This window comes from Euprymna scolopes, chromosome 44 (assembly GCF_053919585.1).
Source record: "Euprymna scolopes isolate OS-2025 chromosome 44, ASM5391958v1, whole genome shotgun sequence".
Taxonomy (NCBI): Eukaryota; Metazoa; Mollusca; class Cephalopoda; order Sepiida; family Sepiolidae; genus Euprymna; species Euprymna scolopes.
Window position 1 is genome coordinate 11,802,949 of NC_136525.1, and position 22,540 is coordinate 11,825,488.

The 22,540-nt window shown below is 36.2% G+C and overlaps 1 protein-coding gene across 3 annotated transcripts in view; it reads right to left on the bottom strand.

Moving 5' to 3' along the window:
* Positions 1-4,113: 4,113 nt before the first annotated feature.
* Positions 4,114-22,540, bottom strand: part of LOC145268690 (uncharacterized) — a 307,214-nt gene continuing 288,787 nt past the window's right edge. For all 3 annotated transcript variants that reach the window (XM_080124205.1, XM_080124202.1, XM_080124204.1), the window contains 3 exons: positions 20,774-20,903; positions 8,718-8,858; positions 4,114-4,830 (listed from right to left, as the gene is read on the bottom strand). In XM_080124205.1, coding sequence (XP_079980331.1) covers positions 4,253-4,830; positions 8,718-8,858; positions 20,774-20,903 — 849 coding nt within the window. In that variant the 3' untranslated portion in view covers positions 4,114-4,252. The remainder of the gene's footprint in view (positions 4,831-8,717; positions 8,859-20,773; positions 20,904-22,540) is intronic.

Genomic DNA, 22,540 nt, shown 5'->3' on the forward strand with positions numbered 1-22,540 from the left:
CAAAATGCTTAATATTTGTGCAATAATATTTTCGAATCGGTTTTAATCTGGCGATAAAATAGCTGACAAGAGCCATGTTTATATTAAAACTTAATATTAAAAAAAAATAAACACAATTAATAATCTATGTTGTAACGGAACATTTTGAAATAATGGAATTTTAATCGTTTTAATCTTTTAAAAATTAATGAATTGTTAGGAAGTTTCTTTTTCTTGACAATTGGACTGGTAATAGTATATTTTTTATTAGAAAAAAAAAACGCTATTAAAAACATAATAATATTAAATTTATATCAATTTTTAATTGCAACTTCAAGGTAAGTTTTTGTTCAATACGTGTATTTAAATTTAAAAAAATAAATGTTTTACTTATTTGAACTCTTATGTTTCATAATAAATAGAAATTTCAGTTAATTTAAATATATTTTGTTCAATTTTCGAAAAATAAATACGGGGTCGAGGGAACATGCACTAAAAAATATTTTCCCTCTATTTTTACTATTTTACGGAAACTGGATTTTATATACAATTTAATTCTAAAATGGATAAGTATCGAAAATTTAATGAAAATCGGACCACTAGCTGAATTTTGCTAGATTTATTGGCGCTTTTATACTATTAGAACGACATTTGGGAAATCGTAAAACTGAATTTCACATGAAAACAGTGGTATCTACGTTTTCCTCGTATTTTTAAGATGATTATATCCAAAAATTACGAAAATCGATAAGGTAGAAAATTATTTATTAAAGAAAATAAAAAAATAGGATTTGAAGAAAATGATCCTATTTGCTTATGTAAGACACAGGAGAGTTCAAAAGGAAAGCAATTTTCTGTTTCAATTTAAACAAGATGGCGGCAATTTTTCACCTGCTAACACGATTAAAGTTGTTTTTTTAATAATTCAATAATATTCAGGTAATTTGGAAGCTAACATTGTAACTTATTAGAATTGAAAAAAATCGGTTGAAACCATTGTTTTTTTTTTTAAATCTGAAAACTCCATTCATCGACTACAAAATTTCGTTCCGATAGTGTAGAAGCGCCGATTTCTTAAACACAGGCATGTTTTCGCGTTCGATATGCCTATTACATGGGAACGTTGTTTTAAAGCGTTAATTACGTAAACACGATTTTCTTCTCGAATTTCCATTATTTTCGTACGATGAAAAAATTTTTTTAAAAATTATTACTAGCTTATTTGCCTTCCTTTTAAATCGTACAAAAGTTATATCGATAATATTAATTTATAATAAAATTACATCGTTTTACATATAGGGGGTAATTCTATGGTGACTTTTGGAGGTGCCTAAAAATCACATTTAAATTTTGCAGAGACAAGTAGTTATTGTTGTAGACCCGTGCTAGGGGTCACAAATGAAAGAAACCACAAGTAGTGTAAAGTGTATAAAATATAATATGTATTTATCATAAAGCATACAGGAGCCACTAAAGTGGTATGTTCGTAGCATGCGGTTAAAATGGTATGAATGTCTTCCTTTAGTCTCTGAAACCAGTGTTATTCATAGGACTGGTTGAATCACTTAGTACTCAACTATGGGGTGATTTGTACCCAACAACAGTTATCGCGATATAAAGACCTGTATTATGCATCGGCCATGTTTTTATGCGCGATAAACAAGTTTACTTCGCAAAGAAGTAGACTTGTGCCGTGAACTCTCAGCCGATAGAATATAGGAATCTACGATTATCGAGGAAATGGAGAGGTAATATGCCTATAACACACCTCAGATATTGTGCTACAGTTTGTGCATATTACATTTGCATGAAATGTCTTGATTTTTAATCCTATTAAGGTCAAAATCAGAGGAGAAAAATGAGTTCATTTTATATATATAATAAAAAATGGCATAAATAACCCTTCGATTCGGTTAAATCCATGGTGTGTTTCACCCAGTAGAAAGCAAAAAAGGAAAAGGAACGTTAAAATTCCATTCTAGTTTTTTAAGCAACTACGAAGTAAAGAAAACCCAAACCGGTGTTCCTTCGTAACTGTCACTTGTGAACGACCCCAGAAACGGTGTAAGTGGTGGCGGTGGAAGGAGGAATTATTTAGAGAGAAAAGATTTTACTACTTCCATTGATTTTAACCGATTGTGGCAGTTAACTCTCAGCAGAAAAAATATAGGAATCTACGATTATCGAGGAAGTGGAGAGGTAATATGCCTATAACACACCTCAGATATTGTGCTACAGTTTGTGCATATTACATTTCCATGAAATGTCTTCATTTTTTATCCTATTAAAGTCAAAATCAGAGGGGGAAAATGAGTTCATTTTATATATATATTAATTAATAATTAATTAATTAATTACGACTTATAATAAAGTTACATCCTGTTACATATAGCGGGGGTTAAATATGTGTCTCGCGTTGGAGATACCTATTAATCATTCATAGGTTTTATTTTCTTAATTTATGACAAAAATAATCAAGCATTTGCTTTATTTTTGTATATAAGATATTAAAAAAATGGTTACAAAAATAGGTACTCCTTGGGCGTTGAGTTCCATGGCGGTCAGCATATTTATTTAATAGCTGCTCACTTACAAAGTCTAGCGCATGCGCGGATGACATTTATTTATTTACTGGCTTACAAACATTTTTTGTTATTTAACAATATTTTTAATTCACATGCGCGGTTAACTTTTTGGTAAATGTTTACATTAAGTTACATTCCACAATTTTCTTAAAAATAGGTTTTGCTAAATAAGAAAACCTCGGTTAAATTTGGGACAACTCCTCCCCCCTTCACAATTTTATTTGGTTTAATTTTCAGTAGATATTGTTCTCGAAAATAAATAATGAAAAATGAAGTTTTAAAATGATTAAATGTGTTTTATTTTTATAATTTAAAATTAAAAACATTCAACAATAAAAATAAAATTTTGGTTTAATTTTACAGTAGATAAACTTCTGTTTACATTAAGCGATATATCGGTATTTATCGAAGGAGCCCGTTTTATTGATTACATGGTTCGAGGATATTTGTACAACTACACAGCAAATCTGCCTGTTTGTAAAAGTGAGAAATTATCGATAAATGGTTTAGTTACTTTTCTTTCTAATATTCTTTTAAAATGTTAACAAGCAAACGTAAGTAAATAAATAAATTTAAAATGTTATCCGCGCATACGCTTGCCTTTTTTAAGGGAGTTGCTATTAAATAAATATGCTGGCCGCCATGGAACTCAACGGCCAAGGAGCACCCCAAAATTTAATGCTAACTTGATTACTTACTTTTAAACTAAAACGGGAACTCCAATCTAGTAAACGGGACATTTTCATATAAATGCGAATTTTTTTTTTATCTGACAAGGTTTGCTGCGGACTTCGAGTCACCTGTTTTTTTTCCGATTCACCTACAAAACTTTAACAAATTTTCTTTTATGCCAATTTGATTATTTATTTGTTTTATTTATTTAATTTTTTTGTTTACTTGCCTCCTAACGAGGTCAGAGTTAGACACAATGTCGGTTTTTTATGTGGCGGGAATCCAGCTCCCCAAAATGGCGTACTCTGGTCAGTAACAAAAAAAAAAAAATGTATCTCATAAAGGATTTCTCCTCCATTAACTGAGATAAAAAAAGCGAGGAAAACAGTTAAGTGCAGAATCCGAACAGATACCGCACTTTGATCCTGACCCGAAGGCCAAAAACTCTTGCGGGACATGTTTATATAAATGCGATTTATTTTTTTTTTATCTGACAGCGTTTGCTGCGGGCTTCGAGTCACCTGTTTTTCAATTCATCTTCAAAAATTTGGCAAATTTTCTTTTATGCCAATTTGATTAGTTATTTGTCGGGTTAAGTAAATATTTATATAAATGCGAAGTTCTTTTATCTGACAGCGTTTGCTGCGGACTTCGAGGCACCTGTCTTTTTCCGATTCACCTTCAAAATATTTAACAAGTTTTCTTTTATGCAATTTGATTACTTTTTAAAAACTAAAACAGGATTTCGGGTGTATTAGGCAGGACATATTTATATAAATGTGATTTTTTTTTCTATCTGACAGTGTTTGCTGCGGACTTCGAGTCACCTGTTTATACCAATTTGATTATTACTAAAACAGAATGTCGGGTTTAATAAGCGGGACACGTTTATATAAATGCGATTTTTTCTTATCTGACAGCGTTTGCTGCGGATTTCGAGGCACCTGTTTTTATGATCCACCAAAGAGTTCAATGAAAACGTCGACAAATGTATGTGTGTGTATGGGGGGGGGGGTTCATCTTTGATCTGTCGCCTTCTTTGGTGTCATGTCTGCATATTTCGCGCTATTGTCAGCCCTTTTGTCAAGTTGTTTCAGCCCGATAACCATGTCCGCACACGTCACCTCCACCCGGGGTATTTTCACACATTCGCTGCTGTTGTTTCGTCGTGCCAACGGCGGTGAATCCGACGGTGAGATGGCACCCGGAATTAACGGCGTGGACACACATCTGGCGATCATCTGGAACGGGCTGCTGCCGAGATCTGTCTCGTGACCTTGACGCGAAAAAGCGTTCAGGGGGATATGCAGTATTTTCTTGAATTTCTTTCGGAACCAGCCCTGTCGGTTTCTGTGATGTGATCCGTTGTCGAGGTGATGATCGTTGACGTCAGGACCTTCGACGGCATCTTGTATGGAAAGATCTGGTTCGCTGCAACTTTTGTTGCGTGTCATCTGGAAGCGAGATCTGAGCACAAACCGCTTGGCCTTCGTGAATTTGCTGATTGCGTCCGCGCAGACTTGGCGTCCAGTGAAGCGCGCCCATTCTTCAGCACATAGTTTCCGGCCGTAATCTCGGAGTTTTGAAGACGCCCCTGCAAATACATAAGTAAATTGTAGAAATATCAGTTTGATAACGGCGAAAACGGAAGCAATGCTTAGAGAATTGGAGAAATGGCGAGACTTGGCAAAAATCACGACGAAATCGCAAGGGTGGGTGGGGATTTCACGACTTGATACCGAAACTAAACGCAGCACGACGATACCACGAGATCAGACAAAAATTACAAAACTAAACGTAAATGACCACTTAATGAGGGAATTTGTTGCAAATCATGTAATCATGAGGTTAGACACAAATCACGTCGTAATCACGAGACTGGACACAAATCACGTCGTAAACACGAGACTGGACACAAATCACGTCGTAAACACGAGACTGGACACAAATCACGTCGTAAACACGAGACTGGACACAAATCACGTCGTAAACACGAGACTGGACACAAATCACGTCGTAAACACGAGACTGGACACAAATCACGTCGTAAACACGAGACTGGACACAAATCACGTCGTAAACACGAGACTGGACACAAATCACGTTGTAAACACGAGACTGGGCACAAATCCCGTCGAAATCACAAGACCAAGCTCAAATCACGAAACTAGACACAATTACGACGAAATTATGAAACTAGGCACAAATCACGACGAACTCACGAGACTAGACACAAATCACGTCGAAAGCACGGTACTAGGCTTAAATCACGTCGAAAGCATGAGACTAGATACAAATTCTGACAAAATCACTAAGATCAAGCACAAACCAAGAGACTAGGCACAACTCACCTCGAAATCATGATACTAGACACAAATCACGTCGAAATCACAAGACTAGGAACAAATCAGGTCGAAATCCCAAAGATGGGCACAAATAACGACGTAATCACGAAATTTAGCACCAAAGAAGACTAGAGACAATACAAAGTGATTTCGAGCAAGCATAAATTTATAAAACAGCGGGCGTATGTTCACAGGGAACATTAACAATAAAATACTGGGCACTTCCGGTTCATCTTTTTTTTTACATGGTGGTCACCACTTAGCAAGGCCCAGAAGCCACTCGAGGATAAGGGTTATTGTGTGTAAAGTAATCAATGGGATAGTTTCATAGTAATCGTTAGTATTGGAGGTTTGATAGAGTGTCATTACTTAAGGGGGCGGTTCATCAGGAATTTGTTTGTGTTGAATTCGGGGGGGGGGACATGCAAGCGGCAGAGAGTTCCACAGGCGTGCAGTTCTAAGAAAGAAGCTTTGTTCATGGAATCTACGTTTTGATTTAGGCACGGACAAAGAGTGGGGAAAATTATTGACAGTGGTTTCAGCTAGTCAGGTGTTTTTCGTGAAAGATTGGCGTGGAGAGACCAGAGAATGGAGCTCAGACGAGCACTTTCCATGGAAATAACGATAAAGCAGACAGCTCGCAACGTCTCTTCTGTGGGAGAGAGGTTGCAGGGAAGAGAAAAGGGCATCCCCCACTAAGCCACGAAGTCTATTTTGTACTCTGTCAAGGCAGGATATGCTGTTTTTAGCAGCTCCTGCCCAGATGTGGCAGCAGTACTCCATCTTTGGACGCAGTGTGCTTTTATATAGATAGAAAATTGCATCACTAGTGAGATATCTTCTGGAGCGGTAGAAGGATCCCACCATTTTCCCAGCGACCTTGGCCACCGAATTGATGTATGCGTTCCATTTCAGATCAGGAGTAAAGGTCAAGCCCAGAAGCTTATCAAAACATGGAGCCTCCCCTAGACGAGAGCCATTCATTTCAATCGATGCCAGATGGGGATCAGAGCGTTGATGGGGTAATGATAGGAGCTTGGTTTTGGATGCATTAAAGGTAACCAGCCACCTATTCCCCCACTGTACCACGCGCTCAAGATCTGAAGAGAGAGAATCAGAGAGAACATTGTCACTTACGGCCTTTGATGTGTTGCCATAGATAGTCGTGTCATCAGCATAGATGTCAACGAACGATTTTAGTATGTGTTTTGGAAGATCATTGATGTAGATCAAGAAGAGGGTTGGGTCCAGGATGGACCCCTGATGGACTCCAGCATTAATACTGTGGGCCTCTGATTTCTGCCCATCAACCACTACTCTTATGAGCCTATCAGAGAGAAATTATTTAATGATTGAGAAAACATTTCCAGTTATACCGTAGCTGGAAATCTTGTGAAGTAGGCCTTTATGCCATACCTTATCGAAGGCCTTTGATATGTCAAGAGCAATTGCCCTAGAAATGAAACCTTTGTCGAGAGATTCGCTAATTCTATGAGATATAACCGTTAGCACATAGATCTAGCATAGCTGTAGATCTAGCAGAAGGGAAACCATATTGCGTGTAACTAAGAAGGTTATTTCTGCTGAGGTGGTTGGCTACTTCTCTATTTAATATGGATTCCAGCAACTTACTCATGACACACAGGAGACTTATTGTTCTGTATTGAGAGGGAGATGACTTATCACCTGAATTCTTAAATACAGGGCATACTTATGAGGTTTTCCAGGGTGTTGGAAAGCACTTCTCCTTAAGGCAACGCTTAAACAGTTTGGTAAGTATGGGGGCAAGTTCTGGTTATAGCTTTTTTAACACTATAATTGGAATACCATCAGGGCCAGTTGCTTTACTGGAATAAAGGTTATTGATTAGCTTGGCGACCTCACGCACAAATGGCGACCATTTATCAAGGTATTAAAAAGAAAAAAAGAAAAAAGATGGCAGTTGTACATTTTAGTTTTTGAGGACATTTTTTGTTTTTCGAACTGAATAAACATGTTACATTGAATAAAAACACTAAAAAACTATCCAGTTGGGTAGAAAAGTAACTTATCTTGCCTTTGATAACATTTATTTGTTATATATTTTTTTGACAACCTTTTCGAATCTATGTGTACAGTAAAACAAACCCTAATACGGGCATTTTTTTGTATTCTTCTGGAATGAATGTAAGCTGCCATTACATGAAAAATGTCCGTGTTTCTTGCGTTATTGTAGCGAAATTAGACAGACGAAAAAAAAAAGTTTTCATTAAAAAAAATAATACTTACTCAATTAAGATGTCACAATTAACTAAATATTACTGCATTACTACGTAAGACATGTACTTTACACAAATAGATGATTGCGTGTCATCCACCATTAATTTTAATAAGACGGACAGAGTTACTTCCCCTGGATCCATGCTATTAATTTATATGTTGTTGTTTCATCCAATGCCAGTAGGCACAGGTGAAACGTGAACAAATGCTTCGCCAAGGTCATCAAGGGTATTTTTTTATCATGACGTAATCACTAGATGAGTTGCCCACCACGAGAAGGATAGACCGCGCCAGTTTTCCAACTTGGTATTTTTACCTCACGGTACATACAGCCTTCCCAAATGGTCACCCATCTGGTACTGGCCAGGTTCAACGCTGCTTAACTTCGGTGATCTGGCGAAAACCGGTGTGTTAACGTGATTGTGCCGTATATGAAAATTTATATACAAACTTGAAATTTTTTCGAAAAATATTTTCATTAATAATTAATTTTCTATCCTATCGTTTTTCGTAATTTTTGGATATTTTCATTACTGTGACACGACAATTCAGTAGATACCGTTGATTCCACTTGAAATTCATATTTTTCGGATTTTGCTAAAATGACAGAGAAGAACCAAAATGTTTTTATTTTATTTTATTTTTTACAAAATTTGAACTTTTGAATGAGCTTCTTGAATTGTATCTCCCTGTTCTGAGTGGACGTTTTCAAATCCCCCCCCCCAAAAAAAAATCGTCCTGAAAAAAAAATAAAAAAATAAAGCAAAACATGAATGCAGAAGTTTCAAAAACGGAATAACGCTTTCGAATCACAACCGCGCATCTGAAGCATAAAGGATTATTTTCGCCGGCGGCTGATCGCATTTTCTACACCTACCTGCGAAGAGCAGTAGTTTGGCGCACTTTGTTCGACCCTGGATGCTGGCTTTCATGAGAGCCGTGAACCCGGCTTTATTTGCGTGATCCACTCGGATTTTTTTATATTCGTGCAACAGAAGTCGGACGCATTCTTCTTGACCTGAAATTAAAAGATTGAATAAAATAAAAACACAAAAACTAATAATTGACTAAAAAAAAAAAAGGATTACAAGGTGCCTTCAATAAGTTTTCTGACAAATGAACAGCCGCAACAGGAATTGGAATATATCCTACTAAAGCCTGATTGTCACAGAAGGCACCTTCAATAAGTTTTCTGACTTTAGTACAAATATTTAAAATTGTCGTAGACTCTTCAAAATTCAGTTTGTTACTGCTATACATCTTATGAGATGATTGACGAATTTTTATGATTTCAGGTTCAAATGAACAGCCGCAACAGGAATTGGAATACATCCTACTAAAGCCTGATTGTCATAGATGGTGAATTTTAAAACTGCATTCTTTAGAAGAACGATATGCAATAAAATTATATTTTAAACTTAGAAAAATGCCACAGAAAAGTATAGAATGCTCCAGACTGATTTTGGACCATCTTGCATGAATCAAGCATCAATTTTTATAGTGGCATAAGAGATTCAAGTAAGGCAAGGAGTCTGTGAGTTTGTGATAAGAGGTGTGGGAGGAGTAAGAGAATCAGAACACCAGAATTGATTGTCCAAACAAAGACTTTCATGAATAAGAACATTATACATTCATTATCGACAGTTTAAGTGCTCGACAGATCGTATTTGCTTTGCCTACTTTGTATGACGTAATTTTTCAGTTAACAGGTCTTGTCTCTCGGTGGTAGTGCTTCAACCGTCATTCGCCAGTTTCACTTCCGGAGATCATCGCACTGTGAACAAAGTTGAGTAGTCTCCCTTGTTGGATGGTAGTAACGCTTTGATAGTTAGTAATAAACTTAGATTGCCTTAAGTATTCCCATAGTGTTCTTCATTTTTTTTTTTTGATAAGAACAATTTCATATCACCAATCTTTATTCTTGTGGATGTATTTTTGTATGTACAGCTGAAAGTTAAAACTACAAAACAAACACCTACAAAGTCCGTTGCCCTGTATTAATAATGTCTAGAATTTAGCAAATTATTCTGATTTCGGCAGTTATTTTATTACTAAGGGGAAGTAGGGAAGTAATTCTGGTTATTTTTTTTATCAAAAAGTTAATTCCCTTATGTCGATTCATTCATTTAGAAAAATGTTTCCCAGCTATTTCAATTAATAAGAGGAAGTAATTTTGATTTTTTTTTATCAAGGAGTCAATTCCCTTATGTCGATTCATTCATTTAGAAAAATGTTCCCCAGCTATTTTGACTAATAAGCTGAAGTAGTTCTGATTTTTCTTATCAAGGAATTAATTCCCTTACCAATTATTCAGATTTTGCCAGGGAGACGGTTTCCCAGCTATTTTAATTACTAAGGGGAAGTAATTCTGATTATTTTTATCAAGCAGTTAATTCCCTTATGCCAACTCTTTCCTCGAAAGATCTATACATAACTAGAACTGTTTGCGTGTAGATGGATGTGTATGTCTAGAGCGAGGAATGTTCTGAGCGGAGATTGGTTGGTTGTTTCTGTTTTACGGCATATCAACCCTTTTCAGGTTATTTAATGCCGAATCCAGTGATTTTGAAGGATTTTTTTTTTAATAGAATATATTTGTTTTCAAGTCGGTTTCTATTTAACCCATAGTTGGAACTCTAAACAGGTACTACCACTCAGAGTCAGAGTGGACCTGGGAGCAATGGCAATTAAAGGGTGCCTCCACACTCCCCAAAGCCTCCACTGCTCGGAGAAGAAGAAAAGCTGGTGAAAGAGGGAAAATGAGGGAAGAGGAACGCGGGAAAGAAAGATAGGGAGGCGGATAGAGAACGATAAAAAGATATAAACTTGAATAAAAATATGTTACAACCAGCAGGACGTATCTGTTGCCCGGTCCTAAAAAACACGAAAATATAACATTCTAATTTATGCAATTTTGTATTTATTATTTTGTGTGATTATTATATTGTACCTAATAAATAATAGAGATTTTAAAATTGAAACAAAAATACGATTAGGATGCCATCAGCTAGAATCGAAACCAAAACATATTGCGATCCAGTTTTATTAGTTACCGTCTGAGCTATTCTCAGATATATAATTCATAGTTAAAAATGAACTGACTTCAACGTATAAATAACTATTTACGCATGTGTGCAAATAACAAGTTTAGTCGACTTATGCGTGCCAAGTTCTACTGTTTTTTTGTTTGTTTTTTTTTTTTTCAATTTTTTCCTCTTAGAAGCAATTTTTACTTTTACAGACTGGAAATGTGAAAAAGAACACAGCTTGCAACTTTGAGCAGAGAGGGACTAGCGGAATAAAGAAACGTAAACATTATTTTATCGATGACTAGAAGGGGGGGGGAGGCGCTCGGCTTTGTTCGGGTGTAAAACCCATACCCATAAAACAACGTTACACAAAAAATTCAATCATTTGACCTACCTCACGCCGTTCTGCAACCTTGCGTCTCAGTGGAGATGCATTTTGAAAAAAAAAAAAAATGGAAACAGACAGACAGATAAATAGACATAGTAAGTTTTCTAAATTAGATTTTCCACCGGGCAACGTCAGTTAGCCTTGCTAGTTATTCCTATTTGGTAACTTTCCATAACATCTGTTCTGGAAAAAAAAAATGGCAAACTATTTCTTTAATAAACAGCGCTGGAAACGGAGTGTAAAAACAATTGAGAAAACATTTCAATTAGCTTGATGGAAATAAATTTACGTGTATAATTATCTTCTTTTTTTTTTAACTTCCTCTAATGCGAAAAAATATGTTAAAATGGCGGTCTGAAAATCTGCTTAGAAAAAATGGAATGGGAAAATAAAATCAAATAATTATTTTGATTTTCTTTTTTTTTTTTTTTTTACAGAATTAATCATCTGATTTATTCTCGTTTATGTTATTCCCGCAACGTTTCGGCCGACGTAACCTCCGGCGTTTTTTTCAGGTACGTTTTGTCAAAGACTGGAGTTTATAGTGATGCAGCATCAGTAATGCCGGACTATACCAGATAACCTTTCTAGCCTTATATGATAAATGAATTGTTTTTTAAATTTAATTCTAGTGTAAATAAATGTTTATTTGAATATAAACGAAAAAGATAACGTTTAGATGAATATTATAAGCAAAATAGGTTTTAGAACGATTAAATTAATAACAATAATTTAAAAATAGGTCTGACCTCTAGCCGTCTGGTGTGGTATGACGTAGAGGCCACTTAAGATAACGGGGATCTTAGCATGAGACCGATTAGGGTTAGGGTTAAGGTTAGGATTAGTTGAGTTAGGTCTTTGGAGCTGACAAAAGAAGTTGGTTTCTCCGAGCAACCAGAAGGCGGGTAGAATCCAACAGACTGGAAATGGAACTAAGAACGGTGCTTGCAACTTTGAGAAGAAAGGGACTACCGGAATAAAGATGTGTAAATATTATTTTATCGATGACTAGAGAGTTGAGAGGGGGGGCACCCGGCTTTGCCCGGGCATAAAATACGCTTAAATATGATATTTTAATTTGTCCAGATTTCATATATATATTATTATAGGGTCGTGATTTCAAAAGATTAAAAAAAAATATCTGAGTGACATCAGCTAGAATCGAAACCGGAACTGTAGCATTCAATACTGATGACCTTACCACTGTACTTACGTGACACACATATGAACTGGTTAAAAATTTAAAGTTAAAAATAAACTAAGATGAATGTATAAAATGTTTAACGATTTTTTTTTCAATGTTGACTCATTTTATAGAGCCGTGATTTCAAAAGTATAAAAACAGTATTTAAGTGCCATCAGCGAGAATTGAGACCGAAACTGTAGCATTCAAAGCTTGTGACGTTACCACTGTACCGATGAAACACGCACACAAACTGATTAAAATTTAAAATTAAAAATAAACTAAGATGAATGTACAAAATGTCTGTTTTTTTCAATTTTTATCCATTTTTGACCCCTTGAAAACAATTTTAACCGGCTACAGACCCATAAAAGAACAGCCCATAAAAATATAATAATTTGAGGCCCCTAGTGCCACTCTGCTGCTTTTAGTTTTGGAGGAGATAGTTTAAAAATATGGAGACAGACAGACCGACAGCCATATAGCCTTTTATATATTAGATTTCTGTGTTGGTCGGTTTCTTCGTATTAGTTGATGATTTTTGTTCCAGGTCCGATGATTCAAACAGGTTAGCCAAAGAGCGGCTGAATGGAACCATTCTGGCGAGAAGATATCGCCCCCTTTCAATGTTTTGCGATATGTATAAAATGTCTTATTGTATTTATTTGCTTCCTCACCAAAGCAAATTAGGCACAAGGCCGTTTTTAATGTGGGGTAAAAACCAGCTCCTCTAAAAGTAGGCAAAAAGGGGGCACTCTGGTTACCAAAAATAATAATTGCCCCTGTATAGAGGGTTTCCCCTCCATTGATTGGTACAAATTATCTTAAGTGCAGCATCTGCGGAACAGATACTACACTTTGATCCCGGCCCGAAGGCCAAGAAGTATTTATTTGCTTCCCCACTGAGCAAATTAGAGACAAGGCCGTTTTTTTAATGTGGAGAGAGAGAGAGAGGAAGGGGGAGGGAAAGGGGATCAGCTCCCGATGGGTGGGAAATGGGAGCTGGATAGTGACAATTGGTATGAAGGGCTGCCCCTCGGAACAGATACTACACTTTGAGGTATTTATTTGCTCCCCCACCGAGCAAATTAGGCAAAAGGCCGATTTTTAATGTGAGGGGTGAAGGGGAAATGGGGACCAACTCCCCGAGGAGTAGGGGAGCTGGATAGTGACAATTGGTATGAAGGGTTGCCCCTTCATTGACCAAAGTCTGATATGTGGAGTTACCCCAACATATGGTCTTTGCTTGCAGTATCTGTCGGAACAGATGGTATTTATTTGCTCCCCCACCGAGCAAATTAGGCACAAGGCCGATTTTTAATGTGGGGAGTGAAGGGGAGGGGAAAGGGAAAAGGGGACCAGCTCCCGAGAGGTGGGAAATGGGAGCTGGATAGGGATTTACCGGCTGGCCCAAGTAGGGTTGCCCCTACATGGACCAGAAGATTGCCACAAGGGCAATGGTCTTTGCTTGCAGTATCTGCCGGAACAGATGGTATTTATTTGCTCCGCCACCGAGCAAATTAGGCACAAGGCCAATTTTTAATGTGAAGAGTGAAGGGAGGGGGAAGGGAAAAAGGGGAACCAGCTCCCGAGAGGTGGGAAATGGGAGCTGGTTAAAGGTCAGGCATGTGGAGTTGCCCCCACATCTGGTCTTTGCTAGTCATAGCTAGTCATAGCTTGCAGCATCTGCCGGAACAGATGGTATTTATTTGCTCCCCCACTGAGCAAATTAGGCACAAGGCCGTTTTTAATGTGAGGTAAAAACCAGCTCCCCAAAAAGGGGGCACTCTGGTTACCAAAAATAATAATTGTCCCAGTATAGAGGGTTTCCCCTCCATCGACTGGTACAAACTATCTTAAGTGCAGCATCTGTCGGAACAGATGGTATTTATTTGCTCCCCCACTGAGCAAATTAGGCACAAGGCCGTTTTTAATGTGAGGTAAAAACCAGCTCCCCTAAAAGTAGGCAAAAAGGGGGCACTCTGGTTACCAAAAATAATAATTGTCCCAGTATAGAGGGTTTCCCCTCCATTGACTGGTACAAATTATCTTAAGTGCAGTATCTGCCGGAACAGATGGTATTTATTTGCTCCCCCACTGAGCAAATTAGGCACAAAGCCGTTTTTAATGTGAGGTAAAAACCAGCTCCCCTAAAAGGGGTCACTCTGGTTACCAAAAATAATAATTGTCCCAGTATAGAGGGTTTCCCCTCCATTGACTGGTACAAATTATCTTAAGTGCAGTATCTGCCGGAACAGATACTACACTTTGATCTTGTTTATATATTTTATTGCTTTTAAAATTTTGAAAATACAATTAAGTAAAAAACAAAAGATCTTTAAACAACAAAATTAGGCACAAGGCCCTACAAGAGATTGGGGAGGGGAAGGGTTCAGGGTCTTTGTGACTAAAGTGATTAAAAAGTAATAAATGTAGACTTTGGAGTCTTACTCTTGACTGGCAACATTTACCAAAATACCTCATTCACTCTATGGATCTTAATCTAACTAATAAATCCTCAGCGTTTAAGAATCAAAACCATATTTACAATTTATAAACAGTTGTATGTGTGTTTGTGTATGCATTTTTTTTTTTAAATTTTGTGTGTGTGTGTGTGTGTATGTGTGCATGTGTGAAAAAATAAAATTCAATTTCATTAGAAAATAAAAAGTTTTTGAATTAAGAGAAAGATTGTTCGTGGAGTGGGGAAAACTAATCAAAAGTGTTCATATCAAAAACAAAAGATAAATCCTACTGGGTTGTTAGTGAGGCCCTCCTGTACTAATCTAGGTGACTAGATCCCCCACTGTTTTCCGGGGAACCGAAAACAAGCAGGGCGATCCCTAGTGGGGATTGAGGGAAAATACCTTAATGGAAGTGGGAGAAAACAAAGCAACGGGTGGAGGGAGGTTGGAAGGTGACCTCTGAGTAGGGGAGTGACCGGGGATGTTGAAAAAACAAGGATGTGGCACAAAGGGGATGGGCAGACTCAGAGGTTCTCTAGTACCAAAACATAAAGTCAGGAACAGGATCTCATTTGTACCACCAGTCAAGAGTCTTCTTAAAATGACTTAGCTAGAACCTAAGCGGGATGGGTTCCAAAGGACCCAGCACCGCCCGTGCCATGCTTAAGGAGGGAACACGTATTGAAACTTGGCTCCTCGACAGATGCACAGACTAGTGCTGTGCACCCACCTCTTGTCAAATTCCACTCTAGGCCACCTCCTCCAATCGCATCTGATCTTTACCTTAAGCAAATGTTTAAAGTAAACGATCAGATCCCGATCCGGAACAGATGTCTCTTCGCGGACCAACTTGAGGTGCGTGATCCAAATCACCATGCGCGCTACTACCAGGATCGCCAGGAAAACCATTCTTTCCTCCCTGGGGAACAGCGGCTCCATGTTGTACACAAAATAACCTTCGTTAAGATCGAGCGGACATTCGGCATCGATGCGAGCCGTTACCCCCCCCCCCCCGACGTACTCCAATAAGGGCTGGATCCAGCTGCAACAAAAAAACGCGTGCCTGATCGTTGCGGGCTCGCGTTCGTCACAGCGCGGACAGAAGCTCCTCGTATGTTCTTTATACCGGCAGAGTTCGTCGAGAAGGGGCAGCGCGTTACGGACCAGTCGCCAGGTGAGGGAAAATTCCGAGTTGTTCAGAATCTCCCATCCCGGCACCCAACTCCAATGAGAATGGACAACCTCAATCGACCATCCCATCCGCGGATCCTTCGCGGTCCCCTCCACTAGCTCCCGATAAAGTTTCTTTCTTGGCTGATCGAGGACACTGGTCCCCGGCAAAGCTCTAAGAGCGGTCCGGCATTTGGAGAAGAACTTAGACTCCCCCCTCAGTCTACGACGACCTTCTACCTAGGGGTTGGGTTTGAGAAGGCCACAAAGGTGGCCGATTCGTGACCGTCCTGGCCCGAAGGCCAAGAACACCAGAAAAAAGGCAAACCTCTTTTCTATTTCTGTATAGAATGTCTTATAAACAGTTCTTTAAATGTTATGCACACGTTAACCACTAGAGATTTACAATGATACTTAACTTTTCCATTTTAAACTTAAATTCAACTTATCATCACCACACAACCAGTAATGCTAGGCAAATAAAATCAACAGCAGGTTCTTTGATATGACAAGGGCGCATTTGAAAATGAATGTTTCTGTTTAGAGCACAATTGAAGCATTTTAAACTTTAATGCAAGCCATTATATAAAAAATAATTTTATAAAATCCACATAGGTTCTCTACAGTGCAATATAGGCGAAAATATATTTATATGTTTAGAATACAATTGAAGCATGATACTTGATTTGTGCATTTTAAACTTTAATGCAAGCCATTATATATAAAAAAAATAATTTCATAAAATCAACAGTAGGTTCTCTACAGTGCAATGTAAACTACAATGTATTGTGAACTCAATGACTGTGAGTGGCATGTGAAGCTTCCTCCAGGTGCATCGCGATGAGACCCTAACTAGAGCAGGCAATCAATCGATTTGACTGAAAAATGAGCTATTTCATTGATTTCAATGACAATGAAAATAGAGGAGTGTGACATATTCGTTGATTATCATTCAATCCCGGGCAACGTCGGGTCATTCTGCTAGTATCATGTAAATAAGCTGTCACGAAGTCCAGATCATCTAAGATTGTATCCATCGTTTGTTGTAAACTGTCGGGTTCCACCTTTAGTCTCGTTAAATAATCCTTTCTGTTAATTAACGGTTAATAATCCGGCATAAGTTTCTTCCACTGTGATTTGCAAATAATTTATTTCTTTTAAACAATCATTAAGACCAGTAGAAGAATAGGTGCTAATTCTATTTTATTTTATTTTAGTTTAGTTTAGTTTATACTTTGCATTTGCTGCCTTGCTTTATTTTTGTTTTCATCGTCGTTCTAGCTCCATATCAATGACTTCTACCGACGCATGAGATACCAGTCTTTTAGGTCGAAAAACTGGCATTACATTCTTTTAAGCGAACTTAAATCCAAGTTCTGAAAAAAAAAAAAAAAAAATCTTGGAATTTTTCTTTTAACTTTTTTTTTTTTTTTTTTTAGCTCATCTGAATTTAGCAGCGTCTATTTTATTGCCAAAATTTTTTATTGGAATGATAAATAGGTTGAATTCTGTGAATTCCGCATGACAAAACCTTTTAACGTTTTTCCTTTTTTCCTAAAGGAAACACTTAAGTAAGTTTCACCCGTAAATTTCAATCTGTTACCGGTAATAATTTATGCATTTTGTTTTAGTAAATTTTTGTCGAATTTTTTAATTTTTTTATTTTTCCAAAGTACCAGCATTAATTATGGTTTAGTCCGACCCAATATTTATCTGGAATTTTATTTTATTTATTGAAACAAACGTTAATGTATTTTATTTGAACGTTTTCAGTTGTTGTTTATTCAGTCGTGTATTGTATGATGATTTTACTTTTTATCCCGTTTTTACTAGTGCTGAGACGATTCCAATATTTTCCCCGATTCCAATACAATTACCGATTGCGATTCGGATTCTTTATAAATCTCTAAACGTTTAACTATAACATTATTATTTTTTCCGATTACCGTAAAAAAAACACCCGTTAAATGTGCATATATTGTCTTAAACGTAAAAGCCTACACGTGGTTGGTTGATCTATAGATTTTAGTTTTACTGGTAGTTAAAAATCAATAAATATTTATTAGTTTATCATTACTAATAGCAGTGAAAGATATTGTTTAAAAATATCAAATTAAAAAAAAAAGGATAATTAAAAAAATCATTTTTGGCATCGGAAAATAAGAACAACTTTTTTCGATTCCGATATAATAACCGATTCCGTACTAAATCACCGATTCCGATACACTTATCGATCGCGATTCGGATTCTTCATAAATCTGTAAATATTTAACTATAAAATTGTACTTTTTTTTTGCTTGATTACCGCAAAAACACAGGTTAAACGTGCATATATTGTCTCAAACGTAAAAGCCCACACGTGGTGGGGGTTATTTATAGATTTTAGCTATACTGATGGTTACAAAAAATTAATAAATATTTATTATTTTAGCATTAATACCAGCAGTGGAAGATTTTGTTTAAAAATATCAAAAAAAAAAAAAAAAAAAAAAAAGAAGATAATTAAAGGAATCGTTTTAGGCATCGGAAAATAAACACAACTTTTTCCGATTCCGATAACGATTCCAACATCAAAAAGTTTCGATTTTTCCGATTCCCGATTCCGAGTAATCGTTCCAACATTAATTTTTTACCCCTCCCTCTCACAGTTTTATTTTTTGCTTTGCGCCTACAGTGGAAGAATTTATATCTTGTGAATCCACAAGCATGGTATTGTTTTTAGCTTTTGAATAGATTGTCTTGTAATTCCCATCCGTAAAACGGATTAATTTTTAGATTCTTTTTTTTTTTTTTAATCTTCTGCCTTGTTCATTATCGTATGAATATTTGCAATATCACGTTCTTCGATTTTTTTTTTGCTGCCTATTCTCAAATTTAGAATTCTTTGGCATTCTTCTGTTAAATTTTGTAGATTAATGCTGCGTCGTCTTTGTTAGTAACCATGTCCTGATTTCTCCCTCTGACGCAGAAGTTAAGCCTTGTGTGAATATTAGACATTTAAACACACACACACACACACACACACACACACACACACACACACACACACACACACACACACACACACACACATATATATATAAAATAAAAATTACAATTAAATTTACCAAAATGATCCAAGATGGTAAAAGACTATCCATTCATGTGTAATCACCTTTTTCTTCACCATATTCCCTCTGCTTCACTTTTTTTGTTTTCAAGTAAGATCTTTGACTTACTTGTTGTTTCATCAAATACTTTTGCATGCAAAATCCGATCCTGCATTTTGCTAATTCCTACCCTCTGATGAGAAGGAAAGTAATTCTTCGAAACTCTGCGGATTAAGGACTATCCACTTATCTAGTGTTTCCTTTTCAAATTATATATGTTTTAACTCATTTCAAAGTGTTTTTTTAACATGTTTTATTAACTATTTGCTCGTATATATATATATATATATATATATATATATATATATATATATATATATATATATATATATATATATATACTAGCAGATCCGGTCGTAAAATGCGCTTAAATATGATATTGTGATTAATGCAAATTTCGTATTTATTATTATATTATATTGGGCCAAATATATAGTAATGGTTTAAAAAGTTAAAAAAAAAAAAAATGACCAATGTGCCACCACCGAGAATCGAAACCAAAACGTTTGGCTTACGGTTTACTTTTTACTTTGATGTTAATGGCCGAGCATACAATAGGGTGACTCTTGCCAAGAAAAATAGCAAATTCATAGAAGAGTCTAAAAAGAACAAATATGAAATGGAGTGTAGCAAAAACAACCCCAAAACAAAATGACATCATCTCGCCTGTGAGAAAATCAACAGCAACCGTAGGTTTGATTACTCGCGAAAATATTATCAGCAGCAGCCGTTAAAGCACGTATTCAAATTAGTCAAGTGTGCACAGGAAGAAGAAGAAGAAGAGGAGCAAAAGAAGAAAAAAAAGAAAAATGGACAGCACGTGGTCGATCAAAAAAAGGGAGAAGCAAATTGCGGCCGGGGAAGATGGATGAGTGAATCCGAAGGCGAGAAAACGCTGGCTATGGCCGACGTCAGGTGGCGGGGAAAGAGTCGTTTAAAAAGCACAGGCAGATTTTGTAAAAACAAATGGGTGTACGAAAACACACACACACACACACACACACACACACACACACACACATATATATATATATATATATATATATATTCACTTATACATAATAAAAAACGCTATTGTTGGAAGAACCGTGAATAAACGCTTTTCAATTGCTCTTAAAAAAAATGACGGGTCGGATTTTTATTCCTCTCTTTTGTTAATTCCTTTGCGACGGTACCACACAACGTGTGGGTCCGAGTGGTTGAAATGTAACGACACGGTTCGAGTGTATCAGCCACGTTACAGGGGTACAGGTGCAACTTGTTGGAATCGGGAATCTTTATGTCGAACTCGGGAATCTGTATGGCGAATTCGAAAATCTATACAGAGTTTGAAACGGAAGGAACATTTTATCTAATTTAAGGGAGCAGGTGTGATTGTTCTCGTTTTATCCGTCATGACAAGTGACGCAATGGATAAAGAAGTTAAGTTACAATCTAAAAGAAAAGGATATTAAAACAGATCGATGGATTGACACAGCATCTCATACGGATGCTTATACGTATCCAAAAATTGTAAAAGAAAAAAGGTTTATCTGCTAATATTTCTTACCTGCTTGGGAGGCAAATATCAAAGGTGTGTTTCCTTCTTTGTCTGGAAGATTAACGTCCACTTCGGGGACGTCAGCTAACATCTCCACGATTGAATGCATCCCGCTCGAACATGCATAACTCAACCCAGTCTATGAAAGAGAAGACAATATGGTAATTGTATAGATCGGCGTCGTAGAACAAAATAAGAAGGAAACACCAAATAACAGGTTATATTTTACATGCAACTTTATTTTGACGTAGCCATGCTTCCCTCCGAGTTTGCCAACGTTTCTCTTTTGGTGTCTACATCTTGCTATATTGCCCGATATGCTCCCATTGAACGTAAAAATGTCGATCAATTTTTGATAAACTTACTTTCCAACTGACTCGTGTTTACGTGTATATATCAAAACCTATTTCTTTGTTTGTTACGCACTTTACATATTGTTTTGTTGAACTAAATTCCAAGTGACTTTATTATTGTAACTCTATAAATATTTTATTGTAACTCTGTAAATATTTTATTGTTTTTTGAACTATTTAGCTTATCGGAAAATTCCAAATTTGTTCACTGTTTCAAGTATTTATCTCCAAACAGTCTTATTCTATTGAAATATAAAATATTTCCATAATATTGTACATTAGTTTGATCGTCCATCGATACTTGCAGTTTCATAGAAACAATGGAAATCCAGCTGCAGGGTCATAATATAGAATAACATGGCAATCATACAGATTGACTGTTACATGTTCTATAAATGAATAAAAAAAATTATGCATAGGTTGACAGTCTGAATGATGAGCAACAATGAATTCATGAATGCATAGCGTGTGAGAGAGAAAGAGAGAAAGAGATAGAGAGAGAGAGAGAGAGAGAGAAAGATATATATATATATATATATATATATATATATATATAGAGAGAGAGAGAGAGAGAAATATGGAGAGCCATACCCGTCAATGCCTTTACCATTATGATGCATACGGAGGGGTCCGTATGAATAGAGATATTCGGACTATTGTTCTCCAACTAAGTAGGCCTAATATAGAATTCAACACAATAGGGGAACAAATAATTATAAATAATACAATGTAGATATATATACTAGCAAGCCGCCCGGCGTTACCCGGTTGTAAACTACGCATAAATATTATATTTTAATTCATACAGATTTTTTTTTATTATTATAGAGTCAATTCCTTATTGCTTATTATCGAATATATAAAAGGCATTTTGTCTGTCTACCTGTCTGTCTGTTTGTCTCCATATTTTCAAATCTATCTCTTCCGAAACTAAAAGTTGCAGAACGGCGCCACGAGCCTAAAATGATTGTATTTTTTAGGGATCGTTCTTTTATGGATTTTTAGCCGGTTAAAATAGTTTTAAGGGGTCCAAAATGACTCAAAGTTGAAAAGGTCGTTTTACATTAATTTATTTTTAATTTTTAATCACTTCATATGCGTGTTAACTTGATTATATATATATATATATATATATATATATATATATATATATATATATATATATATATATATATAACACTAATTCCTTCATCTATAATCGAAACTGAAACAAAAACTCATGAAGAATTCTTGATAAAATTATTTAAAAAAAAATAGATTACTAAGGTACCATCAGCTAAAATCGAAACCGAAACCAAAACTTATGAAGAATTCTGGATAAAATTATTTTTTAAAAAAATAGATTAGTAAGGTACCATCAGCTAAAATCGAAACCGAAACCAAAACTTATGAAGAATTCTTGATAAAATTATTTTTTAAAAAA